Consider the following 19,430-nt stretch of genomic DNA (forward strand, 5'->3'; position numbering starts at 1 on the left):
TGTGTGTGTGTGTGTGTGTGTGACACACACACACACACACACACATACACATACCACATCTTCCTAATCCATTCATCCATCAGTGGACATTTGGGCTCTTTTCATACTTTGGCTATTGTTGATAGTGCTGCTATAAACATGGGGGTGCATGTGTCTCTTCAAAACAGCACACCTGTATCCTGTGGATAAATGCCTAGTAGTGCAATTGCTGGGTCTTAGGGTAGTTCTATTTTTAGTTTTTTGAGGAACCTCCATACTGTTTTCCAGAGTGGCTGCACCAGCTTGCATTCCCAAAACTGGTCATTTTAAAAGTGAATGATACTGGGGCGGCTGGCTGGCTCAGTTGGTAGAGCATGACTCTTGATCTCAAGGTTATGAGTTCAAGCCCAATGTTGGGCATAGAGCTTATTTAAAAAAAAAAAAAAAAAGGAAGTGAATGATACTTCTATAAAGGACTGGAACTGGGTATGTGACTTTGTTAGCTATCACACTGTAACTTATCATTTATGTCTTGGTTTTGTGAGCAGAGAACTCTGAATACTTAAGATGATGTCTTGGGCCTTATTGTGAAATTAACTCCATGAACCTGAATAACAATAGGTTAGCTGGGTTTATCCTTCACTTTGGTTCTAGATGTGGTTTTTTGCAGATATTCCTTTTTGTTGGCTGTTTTATTCATGCTGCAGAATGACTCAATGGGCACATTGCAAACAGGGTGTGACTGCCTTACTTTCTGTGGATGTTTTATAGTTGAGAGGATGGAGGCAGAACTCTCCTAGGTCTCTTCCTGGAAATTGTCAGACACACAGTTTTGTCTCTTCAAAGTACCTGAGCAGAATTGTTTTTAAAGATAGCATACCAGAAATCCATTGTATGCTTTGTCAACTCTTTTAGGAGTAAAGTGGGAGGGTTTTTAGTGTTTGCAGAACATTTGAGTCTGTGGATTCTGCCAAAATAATGTTAGCATATGGTTTTCATCTTCAAAAAGAATTGGCAACTGTTAGTTACCTTTTTTCATTTTCATTTAATTTATTAGAGCATTTAATATAAAATTGGGCATTAAAGGGGCACCTGGGTGGCTCATTCCCCTGATCATCCAACTCTTGATTTCGGCTCAGGTCATGATCCCAGGGTCATGGGATCAAGCCCCACATTGAAGCTCAGCATGGAGCCTACTTAAGATTCTCTTTCCTCTCCCTCTGCCCTTCTCTCTCTCTCTCTCTCTCTCTCTCTCTCTGTCTCTGTCTCTGTCTCTCTGTCTCTCTCAAATAAAATTTTAAAAATTGAGTATTAAGGAGGGGTGTGTGTGTGTGTGTGTATGTATGTGTATGTGTTACCAGTGAAAATCCCACTTATTCTCTACTTGTTACTTTGTAAAATCTGATAGTTCAGACAAAAAATAAATTCTTTTAGTGGGTAAAAACTAAATTAAAAAGGGAAACATAAATTTCAAAATGTACATGGGGAAGTACCTTATTAAATCTGTTCATGTTTATTAACAGCCTAGTCTAAAATTGTGGCTTCCTTAAAAGCAGAATGCCTAGAAGATCTGTATAGCTCAGAATAGTATGTATTTTGGCCTTTGTGACTGATGAAATGGTACTAGCATGGCAGCTTGAATTGACATTGCCTCTGTCAAGAAGGTGACATCTGCCTCACCTTCCAGACCTCCTCCTACCAGTCTCCCACCCACCCAGCCAGCCACAAATAAATAATTAGCAAGCACTTAATGTTTCCACGCACTCCACTAAGAGTTGAGAAGATATAAGGACAGTAAGATGGGAATGTGACCTTGAGAGCCTATGGCCTATTAACAGTAAGTAACTAGAAGTTTTGTAATTTTGAAACAGTCTTATAATGGTATGGTAAGTGATATGTCAGTGGTGTATAAGGTGTCTGGCTTATGCAGGCTTATCTAAGGTGGTCTTAATTCAGACGAGGGGCTAATGGTGGTAACTGATAAGAGATAGCTTCCTGGATGAAGTGATACCTAAGCTAGGATTTGTGGGAAGAGGAGAAAGCTGTTTCCAGGTAGCCTGTTGGTAAGTCAAGAGCTTGACTTTTTTTTCTCAGGAGCTACAAGAGCTTAGAACAGTAATATTGAAACCAGGCTGGAGAGCTGGTCAGAGCTCCCTCATGAAGAGTCACATTTCTCTTCAAAGGTTCCTGGGCATTATTTGAAGGGGTGGACATTGGTGGGTTTAGTCACAGGAATGAAATGATTGGACTTACATTTGAGAAAGTTCCCTCTGGTGGCAATGTAGGGGAAAGGGTTAGGGGTTAAAATTGGAGGTGAGTTGCTGGAAAAAGAGGAAACTGTTGCTTAAGCGAACTCTTGGGATTTTCAGGGGGTACCAGCAGCCTTGGGGGCTGAAGATGGGAGGAGAGGGGGAGATGGGGACTGCAAGGTGAGGTACCTGGAAGAAAGGAAGGTGCCATTTAGTGAGGGAGTGATGGAAGGGAAACAGGGTCTGCAGGAAGGAACTAGGGGTTTAGTTTTAGACACTGACCTGGTGATCTTTAGCACTTAGCTGTCCAGGGAGCAGCAGTCAACATAGGGAAGGAGCCAAAGCTTGGGGAGTGGGTAACATCACCAAGGGAGATTTTGTACAGTAACAGAAGGGGGCAGTAGAAGGAAACTTGGAGATAACCATAAGAAACAAAAACCTGTACATTTATCTAATACCTGTGTCACATGGAAAACAGATTTGGCATCTCGGAAAGTTAACAGATATGGTATTTTCCTTCTGGGCTTTGAGAGATCCTGACTTACAGAATTTTAATCAATAAAGAGGTGAACTAATAGAATACTACTAAAACTTGGAATGGTAATGTTCTGGATTTTTTCTTGATGGTTGTGACCTTATAGTGGTATATGCAAGAGCTGTAGGAACCTCTTTGCCTTCTAGATCTAGATCTAGATCTAAACTGGTCTGCCAGTTTAAAGAAATAAAATTATTGTCTTCTTATTGAAGCAGAAAATGATGAGCTTTTGGAATTTTTTTTGTATCTTTTGGAAAATACCAGTTCATAGGATGTAGGGTTACAGAAGAGTAACGTTGTTGAGAAGTCTCGACATTTTCTTATATATTCCTTGTTGTCTCTTTCTCTCTCTCTCTCTCTCTCTCTCTCTCTCTCTCTCTCTCTCTCTCTCATGGCTGGGAAAGTGGGTATGTACTTTTACCCATCTTCCCAAACCTAGCTACAAAAACATGGGTATTACTTATTGCACCCAGTATATTATTGATTTTTATTCATTTGGGGATTATTTAATGAGTTCCTGCTGTGGTGATCAAGTGAGAATCCAGGCCCTTACTTGAGCCCATAGCGGCAGGGAGGAACCTTCTCTGGGAGGGGAGAGTGTCTTGTTTCATGCCAACCTTATATAGCCATCTCAGGCTTTCCAAATGGTGGACCCACTAGGCAGAGTTCCAAGATGGCCAGCTCTCCTTTCTTCTCTCCTCCTAATCTCCCCACAGCCATTTAAGAAATACAGATTACTTCACTGGCTGTGGGGTCACATGGCTGATAGCACCTTAGGAAAATCTAGCCCTTTATGGATAACCTACTAGAGACACCTCCACTGGCACTTGTTGAAATAGGCTGGGGGATAATAATGTTTATAGTGTGCTGAGCTTTCTGGAATCCACATGTCATGGGCATACTCATCCACATCTTTCCTTGACTCTGACTTTCCCTTTATCCTCAGGTTACTCTGTTGTTGTTTTTGAAAACCTAGAAACACCCTTTTACTGTGGCCCTTTGGGGTTTGGGATGTTTCATTTTAACATTGCCCTGGTGCGGGGGGCGGGGGGAGGGGGAAGCTTCCATCTTCCATCATTATGAAAAATCAGCTGTTTGATAAAGATATTATCTTAGGACAGATGGAAAATGTTAAAGAAAAAAGTGATCCTGATGTCCAAGTTCTTAGACACTCAAGTGAACCAATTGAAAAAAAAAGAATTAAGTGATAGCATCAATATTTCTTTTGTACACAGACTAGTAGGAGCTTTTGCTTCCCACGTTGCTTTGTCTTAAGGGAAAATTACGTTATTAAAGAACACCATTAAAGAAGAATTTTTAGGACAAGACGTACTTATGTGCTTTGAATGACTTATTTAAAGCTTAGAGGAGGATTAACGCTTGTTGAGAAATTTCTGGAAAGCAGTCGCTGAATTTGGGATAAGTCATTGGTAGGAAGAGGGTTGCATAGGGGAAAGGATTGCAGTTGGGCTTACTCAGGAGTCCGATGTGGTGGGATGGAGCACAGGTTGTTAGCTGCCCTAGAGGCCGTGGTGTGGCTTGTTCTCATTGGTCAGCAGGTGGCACCAAATAGCCAGCACGAATCTGGAGAGGTATGTAGTGTTTAGATTTCACCATGGGTTGGGTTGAATTGCACTTTCTCTGCTTTCACAAATTTGTAATTCATAGCACTTTCACATTTTTCCCCCATAGAGATGGCATCCTCCAAGGCTGAATTTTACGAAAGTCTTTGGTATTAACATAGTTATGAAAATTAACCATCTTCCAAGGTCAAATGGTACATGACATTATTGATTTTTTTTGAAGGGGTTTATGACTCAATGTGAAAAGCAACAAACAGTAAGATCAATAGAATATACTTATTGGCTTAATTTTCTATAATTTTTTTTATGTTTTTATAAAACGTGGTTAAATATGTTGCTAGTGTAAGTCTTAAAATTACTGATAAGTTTATATTGTTGGAATTGATTATGTCTACCTGATGGGAATCCAGGATTTTACTCCCATCCACATGTTTGTGTTTGAGCAAAGATGGGTCATTATTTGGGTCATTGAGCTCTTCATTTCCTCCTAACAAGCTATCCTGCTTCTCAACATAAAGTCTCTCCTTTGCCTGGGATGCTGTTGCTCCTGATCTGGGCATGACTCGTTCCTTTTTGACGCTGAGATCTCATTTTAAATACTGACTCAGAGAGGACTTTCCTGACCACCGAATCTCAAGTAGTCTCAAAATTTTCTCTCTCTCTCTTTTTAAGGTTTATTCATTCATTTTTGAGGGGAGGGGGCAGGGGCATTGTGCAGAGAGAGAGGGAGAGAGAGAATCCCAAGCAGACATGGGGCTTGAACTCACAAACCTTGAGTTCATGACCTGAGCCAAAATCAAGAGTCAGACTGTTAACTGACTGAGCCACACAGGCACCCCTCTCTTTCTTTTTTAAATTGAGATATAATTGATGTATGATATTATATAAGTTGAAGGTATACAACATGTTGACTTGATATATATGTGTATTGCAACATGATCACCACTGTAGCATTAGCTAACATCTCTGTCATGTAATATAATTACCGTGTGTGTGTGTGTGTGTGTGTGTGTGTGTGTATGTGAATAATAAGATCTAGTCTCTTAGCAACTTTGAGGTTTATAATACAGTGTGGTTGATCATTGACTGTGTTGTATCACTCCACTTTTCATTTTTTTTTCAACTATTTTGCCTTGTGTGCTTTTTGTTCAGCTCCTCCTATGCCATATGCTTCACTAGAGCTGAGTCCTTATCTTTTTTTTAATTTTTTTTAATGTTTATTTATTTTTGAGACAGAGAGAGATAGAGCATGAGTGGGGAGAGACAGAGAGAGGGGGAGGGAGACACAGAATCTGAAGCAGGCTCCAGGCTCTGAGCCGTCAGCACAGAACCCAATGTGGGGCTTGAACTCACGTACCGCAAGATCATGACCTGAGCTGAAGTCAGAGGCTCAACTGACTGAGCCACCCAGGTGCCCTGAACTGAGTCCTTATCTTGTTTACTGTTATCCCTAGCATCTGAAACAGTGCTGAGCACGTAGTAAGTCCTAAGTACATTCTAGTTCAGTGGATGAATCATAGTTGTATTGAAGAGAGAAGAAGCTATATAAGCTGAATGTATTTCTCATTATTCTCTGAGGGTATTTTGATAAAGTGAAGACAGCAGTGGACCAAAAGTTGAGGCCTAGGTTCTTGTTTCTTATTTGTTCTTGTAAAATACTGTGACCTGGGTGGGCCCCTGAGAAATGGGTATTGGTCATAGGATTTGTAAATAACAATGATATAAATAATTGCAGTCATTATTGTTTGAACCTCTCCTATGCACCGGAACAGTCCTTGGTGCCTTACATTTACTATTTCATTTGATCTTAGGCATCTGTTAGTTCTGATATGAAAATGAAATATTTAGGTGAAATGATCTGTTCTCTTATATAACATTTTGTGAATTTCTAGGAGAAGCTAAGAGATTATAGTTTATGGTGGTACACGGTAGAAGTAAATGAGTTCATTCAGAAGCCCTAGGTGTTCATCTTAGTTCTTAAATAAAACTTTAAATCTGCAAAACTTAAACATTACAAAGAGGGAAGAAACTCACCCTGTGTTGGGTGTGTGTCATCTCATTCAGTCCTGTGAACAACGTGGAGAGTATCTTTCCTCTTTAATGGTTGGGGAAACTGAGACGCAGAGATGTTAAATAACCTAGCCAAGGTCACACACGTGTTATGAGGCAGTGCTCAAGTTCAAAACCAGCATTGATTTACCCCAGAAACTTGTTCTTGACATGTAGGAATTGTTCTACAATTCTACTTTACCTTTATCCCAGTAGGTTTCATGGGAGCACAGAGCATTTTCGACCTCTAAATAGGATTTTCTTGCTCTTTCTCACAGAACTGTAAGAAGGAGCTGATGTGGAGGAGCAGCTGAGACAGTTCAAGATGACGACCACAGTAGCCACAGACTATGACAACATTGAGATCCAACAGCAGTACAGCGATGTCAACAACCGCTGGGATGTGGATGACTGGGACAATGAGAACAGCTCCGCAAGGCTCTTTGAGCGGTCCCGAATCAAGGCTCTGGCAGGTAAGTCTTCTCATGCCCTGTGACAGAAGCCCAGGGGCCTGATAGTTCCCTTTAAAATCACCCACCCTGTCTCTTCTACAGGAAGGTCAGCTCACCTCTACTTAAACATGTCCTAGGAGTTGACCGTTGTATAAGGTAGCCAGGTCCATATTTGGGGAACTGTCGATCCTAAGGCCAAAATGATTGAGTGATTTTTTTTCAAGCTGCCCTAGGTTATTAAGAATTCTTTTATTTTTGACTCCTCTTACATTTCAAAATAATGCAGCATATTGTACCGTATTCAGACAAATGTACAAATCATCCTGTGTGCTTAGTTGCTGTGATATTTTAGTTGACCTGACTTGTTACAGTAGAGTTCTTACTTTGACTGACCAAGAGTAGTTAGCATCACATGCAAGGGTTTTAGATGTAAAGAGCAATAACTTAATGTGGTGAGGGCATATTTAATGCTACAACAGGTAAGTTTGCCATTAATTCACTAAAATTAGCAGGAACACATCCTTCCTTTGTGATTTCTAACTCTCTTGGTGCTGTTGAATACTTAGAACACACTTTTACCCTAACCCTAGTTGGGGTGGGTAGTGGTCTTGCCCTGAATTGCCCTGAAAATCAGGAAAGGGTTTCATCAGGGTTTCATCAGGATTCAGCAGTACTGAATATATGTAAACCAAGGGTCAAAGTGGAGTCTATTTAAGGTCTTGCATCTGTACTTTGAGATTTTAAATAAAATGGTTTCTAAATGAGAGAAGTAAGTTTATGACTTTTTTCTGAATGTCTTTAATCATGACACATAAATTATAGCCATGATTTAACAGGTAAGTTTACTGTTAATTGTTCATATAGCTCACATTTCTTTTTACCTTTATAGTATAATTTGCTTATGATGCATGTGTCATTTAGAGTTCTCTTGATTGTAAGCAAAAGGAAACCTAACCCAAAGTGGTTTAAATGGTAAAGAAAATGTATTGATCACATAGAAGACAAATTTGGCCTTTAAGCAAGACTTATTCCTGGGCTTAAATGGTGTGCACAGGACCCAGTTTCCTTCTCTATATTTTTTGGCCTTATAGTTCCCAGATGGCTGCCCCAGGTCCCAGATCCGTCTGTAAGGATACCCAGGAGAAAAGAGCACCTCTGCTGCCCCAGTACTTCTACCATGTCCTAGGATCAGTCTCACTGACCTGATCGATCATGACTTGGGCCATGGGCCTTCCTTAGAATCTCTCTTCCAGTGGAGTCAGAGAAGAGGGTACGCTGATTGACATTAGCTAATGAGGATGTACTTCTGGCGTGGGGGTTGTGGGGTGAGGCAGAGAGGGGTCAGTTCCATCTGAGCTCCTTGGCTAGAAAATTTGGTATATAACAGGAAGGAGGAGGAGGGAAATGGATGCTGGGAATATAGCTAACTAAATGCTATAGGAAGGTTATTCAGTTGCCTTAGAATAATTTGTCTCTTGAGTGGTGGTGATTTAATGATCTTTCTTGAGCTTGCCTGATTGAGTGCATAAATGAATGATTAACCAGATAGTCACTCTAGAATTGAAGCTTTATTTTCTAGCTTATTCATTAACATGGAAGCCTATGGAAACCTTGCTGCTGGCTTGTGCTAGTGGATTGATTTGTACTTTAATCCCTTACCTCTTTTTCTTGAATCTTCATTTAAGCCTTTAGACTAGTATGATTTGGGTAGCCAGTTACCTTTGATCATGAATCATTTACTTTCTGGTTCTAGGCTACTATGTATTATCTCCCTTTTAAGAAGAATAATATGGGGTGCCTGAGTAGCTCAGTCTTTTAAGCATCCGACTTTGGCTCAGGTCATGCTCTCACAGCTCATGAATTTGAGCCCTGGGTGGGGCTCTGTGCTGACAGCTCGGAGCCTGGAGCCTGCTTCAGATTCTGTATCTCCCTCTCTCTTTCTGCCCCTCCCCTGCTCACACTCTGTCTCCCTCTCTCTCTCTCTCAAAAATAAATAAACCTTAAAAAAATTAAAAAAAAAAAAGAAGAAGATGTATTTACAACTGTAGAGCAGTTCTTGCTTTTTGTATCTGGTCTTTCCTGCAGTTCTGGAGGATATCTCCAGCTGTACTTAGTATTGGTCAGTTTTCTTAAACTTCCTAGGGTGGCTTTTCTTCCATGCTATCTGGGTCCCTGAACTACTATAGTTAACGATAGTAAGCACTTAACCTGGTGTTTACTGTGTGCAGGCACTGTTCTAAATGCATTGTATATATTAACAGCTAATCCTATAACAACTATATATGAGAGACATTATTATTATCTATAGTGTATAGATGAGGAAATTGAGGCATGGAGAGATTAACTAGCTTGCCCAAGGTCACACTGCTGATAAATGGCTAAGGCAGACTGCCTCCAAAGTGTATACCTATTTTTCTATATTCAGTAAAATACAAAATGATTCAAAGCATATTGGTATAGAGTATTGATAATGAGTAATTGAAACTTGTTTTTAAAAAGATCTTTAAAAGGCTCAGGAATGCATCTTGTGGTCTAGAAGAAGCCATGAGTAACCATGACAAGTTATTGAAAAGAAAACGTGTTGCCTCCAAGTTAAATAGAAAAAAAAATTGCTTTCAGTGAATCCAGAAAATATCAGGAAAACCATCTGTGTATTGGAGGAGATTTTCTCGTTATCTGACTTCCCACTTCTGTGGGACAGAAAGATCTCTGAACTCTCTAAGAAATCTTATATGCTGAAAACAAGAGTAACAGAACAGTCCGGCAGTGTCTGGAACAGTGGTTCTAGAATGTGAGCATGCATCAGAATCACCTGGTCGTCTTGTTCATTGCTGGGCCAACCCCCAAGTTTCTGAATCATTAAGTCCAGGATAGGGCTTGATAATTTGCATTTCTAACAGGTGATACTGATGTGGCTGCTCTGGGGAATCACATTTCCAGACTGGTGTGGAGTATTGATGTTTAGTCTATTTCCTTGGGCGTCTGAGACCATTTCATCTAGACCCAGCTGAAGTCTAGTAAGAATTAAAGTATCAAACTCAACAGAGCTATCTGAAAGACACACTTTAATGTGGGAGTGGTGTGGAAGGCTGGCACCTCATTTTGAGAGGAGAGAAATATCTTCCTGTTCCTTACAGGGAAGTAGTATAGTGATAGGTCCAGCGTGAGAGAGTGCTGTTGTAGGATTTCTGTTACAAATGCACATTCTAAAGTGGGAAATCTTGGTTAAAGCACTAGAAATGTGAGTAGAAATGTGCATACCAAGTTTCCTGTCCCTCTTTTCCTGTCCCTCTTAAGTGCTCTGCATATTGAGTCTTCTCTAGATTTCAGTCTGAATTTCCGAGGTGTTATACAAAGGACATTACTGCAGGAATTCATCTTTTTATAGTGTGCTGTATTGATAGTGTGTCTTATATTGATAATGTAACAACCACCTTGGGTTGTGTCCTTTACTAAGTGGCTTTTCTCTGAGAAAATACGGTGAGGTAAACTACTTGCTACTAGTTTTTACCCAGTTCGCAGATCCTTTCTATTATTAAGCTGCTATATATGTAATATATATTATATATTTTACATATAGGTAATATATATTATGTATATGATATATATATTTTTTTCCTCCAAGTTGTAAAAACCATTCTTAATTTCAGTTTTACTTGCCTTCATCCTCTTCTTGTTTTTAACTTTGTGGTATAATAAGAAATAAATTTTGGGGCGCCTGGGTGGCTCAGTCGGTTAAGCGGCCGACTTCAGCTCAGGTCACGATCTCACACTCCGTGAGTTCGAGCCCCGCGTCGGGCTCTGGGCCGATGGCTCAGAGCCCGGAGCCTGCTTCCGATTCTATGTCTCCCTCTCTCTCTGCCCCTCCCCCGTTCATGCTCTGTCTCTCTCTGTCTCAAAAATAAATAAACGTTAAAAAAAAAAAAAAATTTAAAAAAAAAAAAAAAAAAAAAGAAATAAATTTTATCTTTGCACTCAGTTCCTGGCACAGAACTCCTAAAACCCTTGGAATTTGCTGTCTTTTGTTATTCATAAAAAGCCTTCTTCCTCACACCTGGATTTATGCTAGTGGAGGTGACTTAGGGTGAAACCTTTAGATAGTGTTAGGATGGGACTGGTCACTGGAATGACCAAATAATGAGAAGGTGGGAACTTTCAGCCCCATCCACCAACCTCCAGGAAAGAGGGGGAGCTGGAGATTGAGTTTAATCTCAGTGGATGATGATTTAATCAATCATGTCTACATATTGAGACTTTCATAAAAACTCCTAAATGACTGGATTTGGAGAACTTCTGAGTTGGGGAACACACCAGTGTGTTGGAAGTGTGGTGTGTCCTGTGAGGCCATGGAAGTTCTGCCCCCACACCATGGAAGTTCTGCCCCCCAATACCTTGGCTACATACCTCTTCCATTTGGCTGTTTCTGAGTTGTGTCCTTCATAATAAACCAGCAAAATCAGTATTTTCTGGAGTTCTGTGAGTTCTCCTAGTAAATTTTTGAACCTGAGGGTTGTATTCATGGGAACTGATGAACTTCTGCTGTTCAGTCAGAAATATGGTGGTCTCGGGCCTGTGACTGGCATCTGAAGTGGAGGCAGTCTTGTGGGACAGATCCCTTAAGCTGGGGGGTCAGCGCTAACTCCAAGCACTTAGTGTCAGAGTTGAATCATAGTCTGGGACACCCAGTTGGTGTCAGAGTTGTATCAGACTCAGTAAGATATTTCATAGGGGAGATGGCTTCCCTGGTATGGTGTGGAACGTGGCCATGTTTTAAAAATGTAGGAATCAGGCCTGCAGTCACTTGTCAAGTGCCAGTTTATCATCGCAAAGATGAAAGAGTCTGGAGTTGGGTCACTTCCATTGCCCAGGGAGCTTTGAATCTTTCCATTCTCCTTAGACTTTTTTTGCTTGAAAATTAGTCTGATTCATCTCTCAGTCACTCAGCACCCCCCTCCCGTTCTTTAGTATCTGAAACATCAGAGGAAAACACTAGTGAAAGCATCAGGAGCTGAGCACTGCTGTCTTCATAATCCACCTAGAGAATCTCCTGGTGGGGTTGAAAACAGCAGCTCTTTCTTACAGTAGAGAAAACCTTCATCTGAAAGTGTCCCCCTCACACAAGTTAGGTGGAGAGGGGGTCTCTTGAATTGTTAGCTTACAAAATGTCGAGACTGGGCACCTGGGTGGCTCAGTCAGTTATGCAGCCGATTTTGGCTCAGGTTATGATCTCAGGGTTTGTGTGTTTGAGCCCTATATCGGGCTCTATGCTGACAGCTCAGAACCTGGAGCCTGCTTCAGATTCTGTGTCTCCGGCTCTCTCTGCGCTTCCCGCCCCCCCCCCCCCCCCACTCTCTGTCTCTGTCTCTCTCTCTCTCTAAAATAAATACTAAACAATAAAAAAATCAAAAGGTCAAGACTTAGGAATGTTTTAGAAAGTAATTAGAATTAATATTGACTCTTGCCACATGTTCACAAATTTTATATATACGAGGCTGGGGAGATTTATACTTGTGCCTAAATTGTGTGCTCCCATTTATAATTTAGAAGGAAGATGAGAAGAGCATTGGTGCATTGTGTTGTGTAGCGGAGATCATGCCGTGCCGATTCAGCCTTAAGGCAGAGTGCTGTGAAGTGACTTTTTTTTATGCATTCTGTAAATGATTTCCTGCATCCCATGATGGTGTACCCACATTCCTGACCTCTGACCAAATTGCCCCAGTAGTGTGGAACATGTGGTTATGAAAGTGATTTAGAAAAAGCTGGACTTTTTGCAAAGCAACGTTTTATTTGAAATAAAAACAAAAAAACTTAGATCTTTTAAAGAAATGTAAAAGGTAAATGGTTTCTTTTTACAAGTGATAAGTGTTTATGGTTACAGGTTATATTTTGTAGAATCAACATAAAGTAGGAAAGGTAAAGTAGTCCATTAAAAAGTACATTTTGCTTGAAAATATTGATAAAGTAATTAGAATTAATATTTTTGTATCACCACTCATCAGCAGTAATTTTAAAAATTGGGAGGATGTACACCAAAATAGTGTTTATTTCTGAATGACTTCCCTTTTTTCTTACCTGTATTTGAATTTTTTCCTGACATAAAATCTGAACTAATTTGTAATAAGGAAAACAAAGCATAAATTCCTAATATCACATTCAGAAGTTTTAATTATTTCCACAAAAAAATCATGTCATAGAAAAGTTATAGGAAAAAGCCTATACATAAATGAGTAGTTAAAAAAAACAAATTAAAAATGAAATTCCTTTGGGAGTTGTCACTCGTCAACATTTATGAGCTAAAATTATTCATAAGAGCCTTTCTGCTAAGCTATGGACTTGGAAGAAGAAATTGACCTTGAGTTTACATGGTTAGTGGGGAATCAAGGACAGCTGATAGCCATAGGAAAATGAGCTGAAGTCCACTCACTAATTGTATCTTTTACATTATATCCATAGAGCATATAAGTTATTAGTGGCTATATGTATAGGCCAGACTCCCTTTAAATACAAGCATTTGAATGACCAATAATTTTGGTGGAGCATTTAATCAGCTAAAGCACTGATTTGCTTTAAATGTTTAAAGCAGTATTGTCCAAAAGAAATGTAAAACTAGCCACATGTGATGTTTTTTTTTTTAATGGTTTTGTTTTTTGAGAGAGAAAGAGAGAGCAAGCATGCATGTACATGCAGGGGATCGGCAGAGTGAGAAGGGGACAGAGGATCTGAAGCAGGCTGTGTGCTGTGCACAGAGCCTGATGCAGGACTCAAATTCAACAAACCCTGAGATCATGACCTGAGCCGAAGTCAGATACTTAACCAACTGAGCCACCTACCCACATGTGATTTTTAACTTTCATCTTCTAGTTAATCAAATCATCTCAAATATTATCGTATCAATGTGCAATCAGTATAAGAAGTTAGCAAGATACTTTACATTTTTTCTACTAAGTCTTTGAAATCCAATATGTATTTTACCACCCACATTTCTTATGGTCATTAGTCACGTGTGGCCAGTGGCTACCAATTTGGACAGAGCAACTTGAATGCCTTCACATAGACACTTACTGGTTAAAACTTTATAGATCCAGCCACACAAATGTGAGCTTAAAATACCCATCAGGTATTTGGTCTTGAGTATATTTATAAAGCAGTAAGTAGTTGGCCACTTGGCTAAGTGTAAATTTAAATTCTGATCAGGAATAATGCATCAGTCAAATTGTTGTTGTAAAAATGAATTTCCTTTTTGTGCTTTCTGATACTAAGACACAGGTAGCAACAACGCAGATCTTGTACCACATCTTTGTTCTGCTGTTTCAGCTGAAAATTTGGCACTGCTCTCAAGCACTGTTTTTGGATGCAGAGGACTCAATAGCACACTTACTTAAAAATGCACATTTAAGGTTCCCCCATAAGTTGAGATTCACCACTGGAGGAGGGAACCCAGTGATCTGCATTTTTAATGCATCTGATACACTTTTTGAGAAACATTTTCCTGGGACATGGCCTGAGTGTTCTCACTTAATATTCATATCCTGTTCTGAGTCTTCCCCTCAAAGTGAAAATCAACTTTTTATCTCTTCTTCAAAATATCAGTCTGCCCTTTCCCCCAGTAAGCAGGTCACAGTTTATGTTTTGATATCTTGACACCTAAGAAGCCTTAATGTTGTGCCCAAACTGAGTACAGTACAGTGCTGTCTCCTGGCAGGGGGAGCACATTCTTCCTCTAATCCCAGGCCTCATTCCAGCCCCTCTCTGGGTGGATCCTCTTGGTCCCAGAGATGATAAAGCCCCCCCCCCCCCCCCCCGACGGCCCGTCCCCAACCTCTATCACTGTTGAGGCCTTTTAGTTTGTAATCTCCAGGAGGGTAGACAGTTTCTCTGGGCCTAAATTAGCTTTCTAGTGCTAATCAAAATTAGTAAGGAAACTTGAAAGGTATATCCTAAACAAAATCTGCAGTTATAGATAAAAATAAAAATTCAGGGACAGGGTTTTTCTCAGGAGGAAAAGAGCTGGATTCTGTACACTGAAAATTGGAGCAAAACTTGTCATAGTTTCTCCCACGTGAGTGCAAATTTCAAGCTGTGGTTAAAGTTATGTACTTAAGTTGTTTACATAATTCCAGAATAGATAGACCTGCACATAGATGGAGGAAAGCCTATTTTAAAACCTTAAAAGATTTTTAAGTTTACCTTTTTTGAGAGATGTCTTAATGTCTTTTCTACCTATAGTCATGAGTTTTTAATGAGATAGTTTAGATATTGGCTTTATATTTTTTACAATCTATAATATGATGGTTTTACTTAGAGACTTTCCAGAGTTAGACTGTTAATTCATAATCACCTACCCCTGCCAGAATGAATAAACATAACAAAAATTTATACATGTATCTATGTATGTATGCATATATAAAATATTCACCTTCTTTCTAGTGAGAGTGCAAAGCTAGCCTCCTATTGGATATATAAATAAATCTTTAAAACATGGTCTAGAATTGTCTCAATAGGAAGACAAGACCTATTTACATGAAACATTAACCAAACATGTATGCAAGTGCCAGGAAGGTAATATAAGCAATTAGTGCTCTAGTAACTGAGAGGCAAAGGGTGAACACAAGAGGAAGAAAGCCAGTCATTTTGAGAGGATGGACGAAGTAGTGTGAAGAACATTGGAACTTGGAGAGGAACTGAGGCTTGAACCTTGGCATGGCTGTTTCTGTTTCTACTGCAGCAAAACTGTAGAGGCCAGGCTGCAGATCTCTGAGGACCCCTCTCATTAAAGCAGAAAGTCAGCTTTTGGCTTCTAAAGCTTGGACTCATTCCTCTAAAATTAATTGAGAGCTTTTCTTATGTGCATACCCACCCACCCGTTCGGATGGAACACTTTTATGTCCCCAGGGAAAGTCTTCTTGCATGATGGAATGGACATTTATAGTCAGGATTAACAGGGATTTAATAGCTATCCATTATTTTCCTCATCTACTCTTGAAGCTGTTTCCCTAAATTTTGTATTATTTGGTATTATTTGAGAGAGAGGTATGGTGCCTAGAGTACAGTAAATATACCACCCATTATTTGTAAATCGGAATCTGCAGGAGCCATTTCATATCAAAGAGGTTCGTGAAAAGTATTGAAAAGAAAGTCTGTTCAGGTCATTACGTGTATGTAGTTCTGGATTATACTCTCCATTTATTTTCTTTATACGTATTGCTTCAGTAGTTTCCTGACCATAGGATTGCAGGAATAGTTTCTTCCTTGTTTGGGTACAGTTCCTCAGGTTTTTCTTTCCCTCCCTTTTTTTCCTCTTGACTGCTGGGGATGACCCCTCCCCACTTTGGATATCAGCTTGGCTTCCTGCTGCTGTTTCTTATACTCTTCCCATTCTGTTGTCAGCTTAGCTGTGCTGACATCCCCTAGTAGCTGAGGTGAATGATCCTGGTGAGGAGCACCAGCCCTGCCAATCCTCTCCTTCACTACACTGCTTCACCACCCACCATTCCCTCTTCCTACCCCAGCCCCGTTCCTGCCCCTGTCTTCTAGAGCCCATGTTCTCCTTTCTCAGCCACCTCAGAGGACTTCCCTTGGTTCTCATTCTTTTATTGCTCTCTTACTGCACACTTAGCCTTTGCCTTAACTCCTTTTCCCCGCCCAGCAACATAATTTCCTTAAGTCAGTCTCTTTTAAAGAACTCCATAGTCACCATTTCTATGAGAAAATTCCCATAAGTTAACTTGTGAATGAACTTGGGGAATATAACCTGTCTTTTGGGAACTGCCTGGGTAAGCAGAAGAGGAAAACTTAAGCTTTTTCTCTTCCTAGCTTTTTCCTGGCTCTCTCTGCAGATGTGCCCCTGACCCCATCTGTCTCTTAAATATCAGCTTTATCGAGATATAATTTACATATCATAAAATTTGTCCCTGTAAAGGGTACACTTTAGTGGTTTTTAATATACTCACAGAGCTGTCCAATAGCCACCACTAATTCCAGAACATTTTTCTCACCCAGAAAGAAATCCCATACACATTAGCAGTCACTTCTCATTTTCACCTCCCCCCTAGCCCCAGGCCACCACTACTGTACTTTCTGGCTGTGGATTTGCCTGTTCTGGGAATTTCATATAGGTGGAATCAGGCAATATGTGGCCTTTTGTGACTGGGTTTCTTTTCCTTAGCAAAACATTTTCAAGGTTCATTGATGCTATAGCATACATTGGTACCTCGTTTCTTCCTCTGCTCTCTTATGTAAGTAATTGAGGTAGATTAGTGAGAAAGGACAGAAAAATTCTGTAAAAGCTACCAACATCATAATACTTTTTTATCTGGCAGTTACTGGGAACAGATGGCAGCTCTATTGTAGGTATCTGAAAGTCCTGTACACTTAGGACCTTCTTCATTTCATTGTTTGGTGTCTCATGTGGTCATATCTGTTGCCTTTATTAAGTTCACTTACACGGTCTAACTCCTTTGCCAGTTTCTACCAAAGTAGACCTGTGAGGTAAGTACCCTCATAGGAAGATAAAAAGAGAAAATATAATTTATATATAGGACATTTGTAAAGTCCTGTACACTTTAAAAATAAAACATGTTACATGATAAGAAAAAATTGGAAGTGTCAAAAAGTAGGTTTTACGTTAACACTGCAGTTCAGATAGCTAAAGTTTTATGTAACCACCATCTTCAGTGATACCATTCAATTTAATGTATTAGTTTTTTGATTTGTAGAGAGATTGATGCTGGGTAGGTGTTAATAGTCTCTTAAATTACATTTTGATTTTTGACACCAAGTTGATTAAAGAAGATGGTTTTGAGTATTTGTGTATTTGTCTGTTTTGACATGATCCCGTTACATAGTAATCCACTGGGAAGGATCTGGGTAGCAAGGTAACAAGCATTTGGTCTGTGTTTACTGTTTGTTTGGCTTCTCTGAAAAGAATCCTGCATTCAAAATTATTTTTGGTTAGTTCTTTCCGGTTGTCCAGAACAGAAATTCACTTGAATTATCTTAATAAAAAGGATATGGGCCTGTGGTGGAGTGAGGGAGGAGTGGGAGAGGGTTACTGCAAAATTTCAGGCTTACCCAGATCTAGAAATCCATTCGTGACCGAGGCTGCTGTGGGGCTGGAGGCATTCTTCATCTTTCACATGGGCTGTGTGCCTCATTCGTTGGAGCCCTGTGCATAGTAATAGTATCTGCCCCCTCCTAATTCACCCCGCACTTGGCTTTGGCGTACTGTAGTTACAGCTCTACATCTTGCCAATCATTTCTCTTTTGACCTCTTTGAAATGACTCAATATCCTGGTTTTCTCTAGTTCAGATCCCATGAGGTTGAATATGAAGATAGGGCTCCAATTGGCCCACGTAATCTTTTTATATCTGGCCACGACCAATGGGGTACTTATAAATAATTATCTTTAGAAGAGGTATCCACAGCACTGGTAAAGAGCAGGAAGCCAAATGTATAAAACATACCAGCCCTGTCCCTCCACAGCTCAGAGGGTATTTGGCTGGCAGTTAGAGGCTATGGTTGGCATTTCTAATGCAGAATGGTGTAGTGGAGGAAGGTACTTTATGTTGGGACTTTTGGGGAAAGATACCGGGGCATTCTGCATGATCAAGGGAAGAGTTAAACAGCCAATATGAGGGAAAGGCAGGGTATAGACAGGCGCTGGAACCACAGAAATTAAGGCTTTCCATCTCTCTCTCTTGTTTTTACCTTCTGTTTCTTGCCTCAGAGGTGGTCTTTCAGGTGACTTAAATATGATTGCCATCTGTCCCTGGACTTTGCTATCTACCACTTTCTCTATTTTTCTAGTTCTAGTTGGAAACATGGGGTGGGGGGTGTTTGATAGGGAGGCTTTAATTTACTAGCCTTTGGTCAGGAGGCCAGTCCTGAACCAGTGAACTGCGGTGTGAGGTATGGAGGAATGTGAGAGTGTGGCAGCTTTCCCTGGAATCGTACGGAGATGTTCCTGGAAAGGGGAGGTGGGTGCTGGGCAGATGACAGTAAGTAACAATAAATGTTCACACATTTTCAGATATTTCAGTGATCTTTTTTTTGTTTTTGTTTTAACATTTTTTTTGTTTATTTTTGAGAGAAAGGAGGAAGTGGGGGGACAGAGGATCCAAAGCGTGTTCTGCACTGACAGCAGTGAGCCCGATGTGGGGCTCAAACTCATGAACAGTGAGATCATGACCTGAGCTGAAGTCGGCTGCCCAACTGACTGAGCCATCCAGGCACCCCTAGATTGATGTTCCTGATTCAGAAATAAAACTATTATAAAGTGACAGGGTGACATTTGCTGTTGTCAGATTGCTTCCTTAAAAAAATAAAAAGTAAGTAATAATGTACAGCTTCCTTTAAGATCTTTGAAAAAAGAGAAATGTACACCAGCGTTTCAGTCTTTAGAATATGCCTCTAATAAGATGCTTAGTTTGCACCTAAGTTGTTAACTCGTGAATTTGACAATTTTGTTACTTGGAAATACTCTAACCCATTCTGTCTTCTTGAGGCCTCAAAGACCAACACCATTCTTAGAGTATGACAGGTGCCCAATAATAGTGCATCATTCCAGACTTTTTAACAGTACAA

The 19,430-nt window shown here is 40.1% G+C and overlaps 1 protein-coding gene across 1 annotated transcript in view; it reads left to right on the forward strand.

Annotated features, from left to right (window-relative positions):
* Positions 1-19,430, forward strand: part of SPTBN1 (spectrin beta, non-erythrocytic 1) — a 198,457-nt gene that overhangs the window by 48,054 nt on the left and 130,973 nt on the right. The window contains exon 2 of the mRNA XM_042932280.1: positions 6,674-6,868. Within this exon, the coding sequence (XP_042788214.1) occupies positions 6,721-6,868 (148 nt within the window). The 5' untranslated portion in view covers positions 6,674-6,720. The remainder of the gene's footprint in view (positions 1-6,673; positions 6,869-19,430) is intronic.

This window comes from Panthera leo, chromosome A3 (assembly GCF_018350215.1).
Source record: "Panthera leo isolate Ple1 chromosome A3, P.leo_Ple1_pat1.1, whole genome shotgun sequence".
Classification (NCBI taxonomy): Eukaryota; Metazoa; Chordata; class Mammalia; order Carnivora; family Felidae; genus Panthera; species Panthera leo.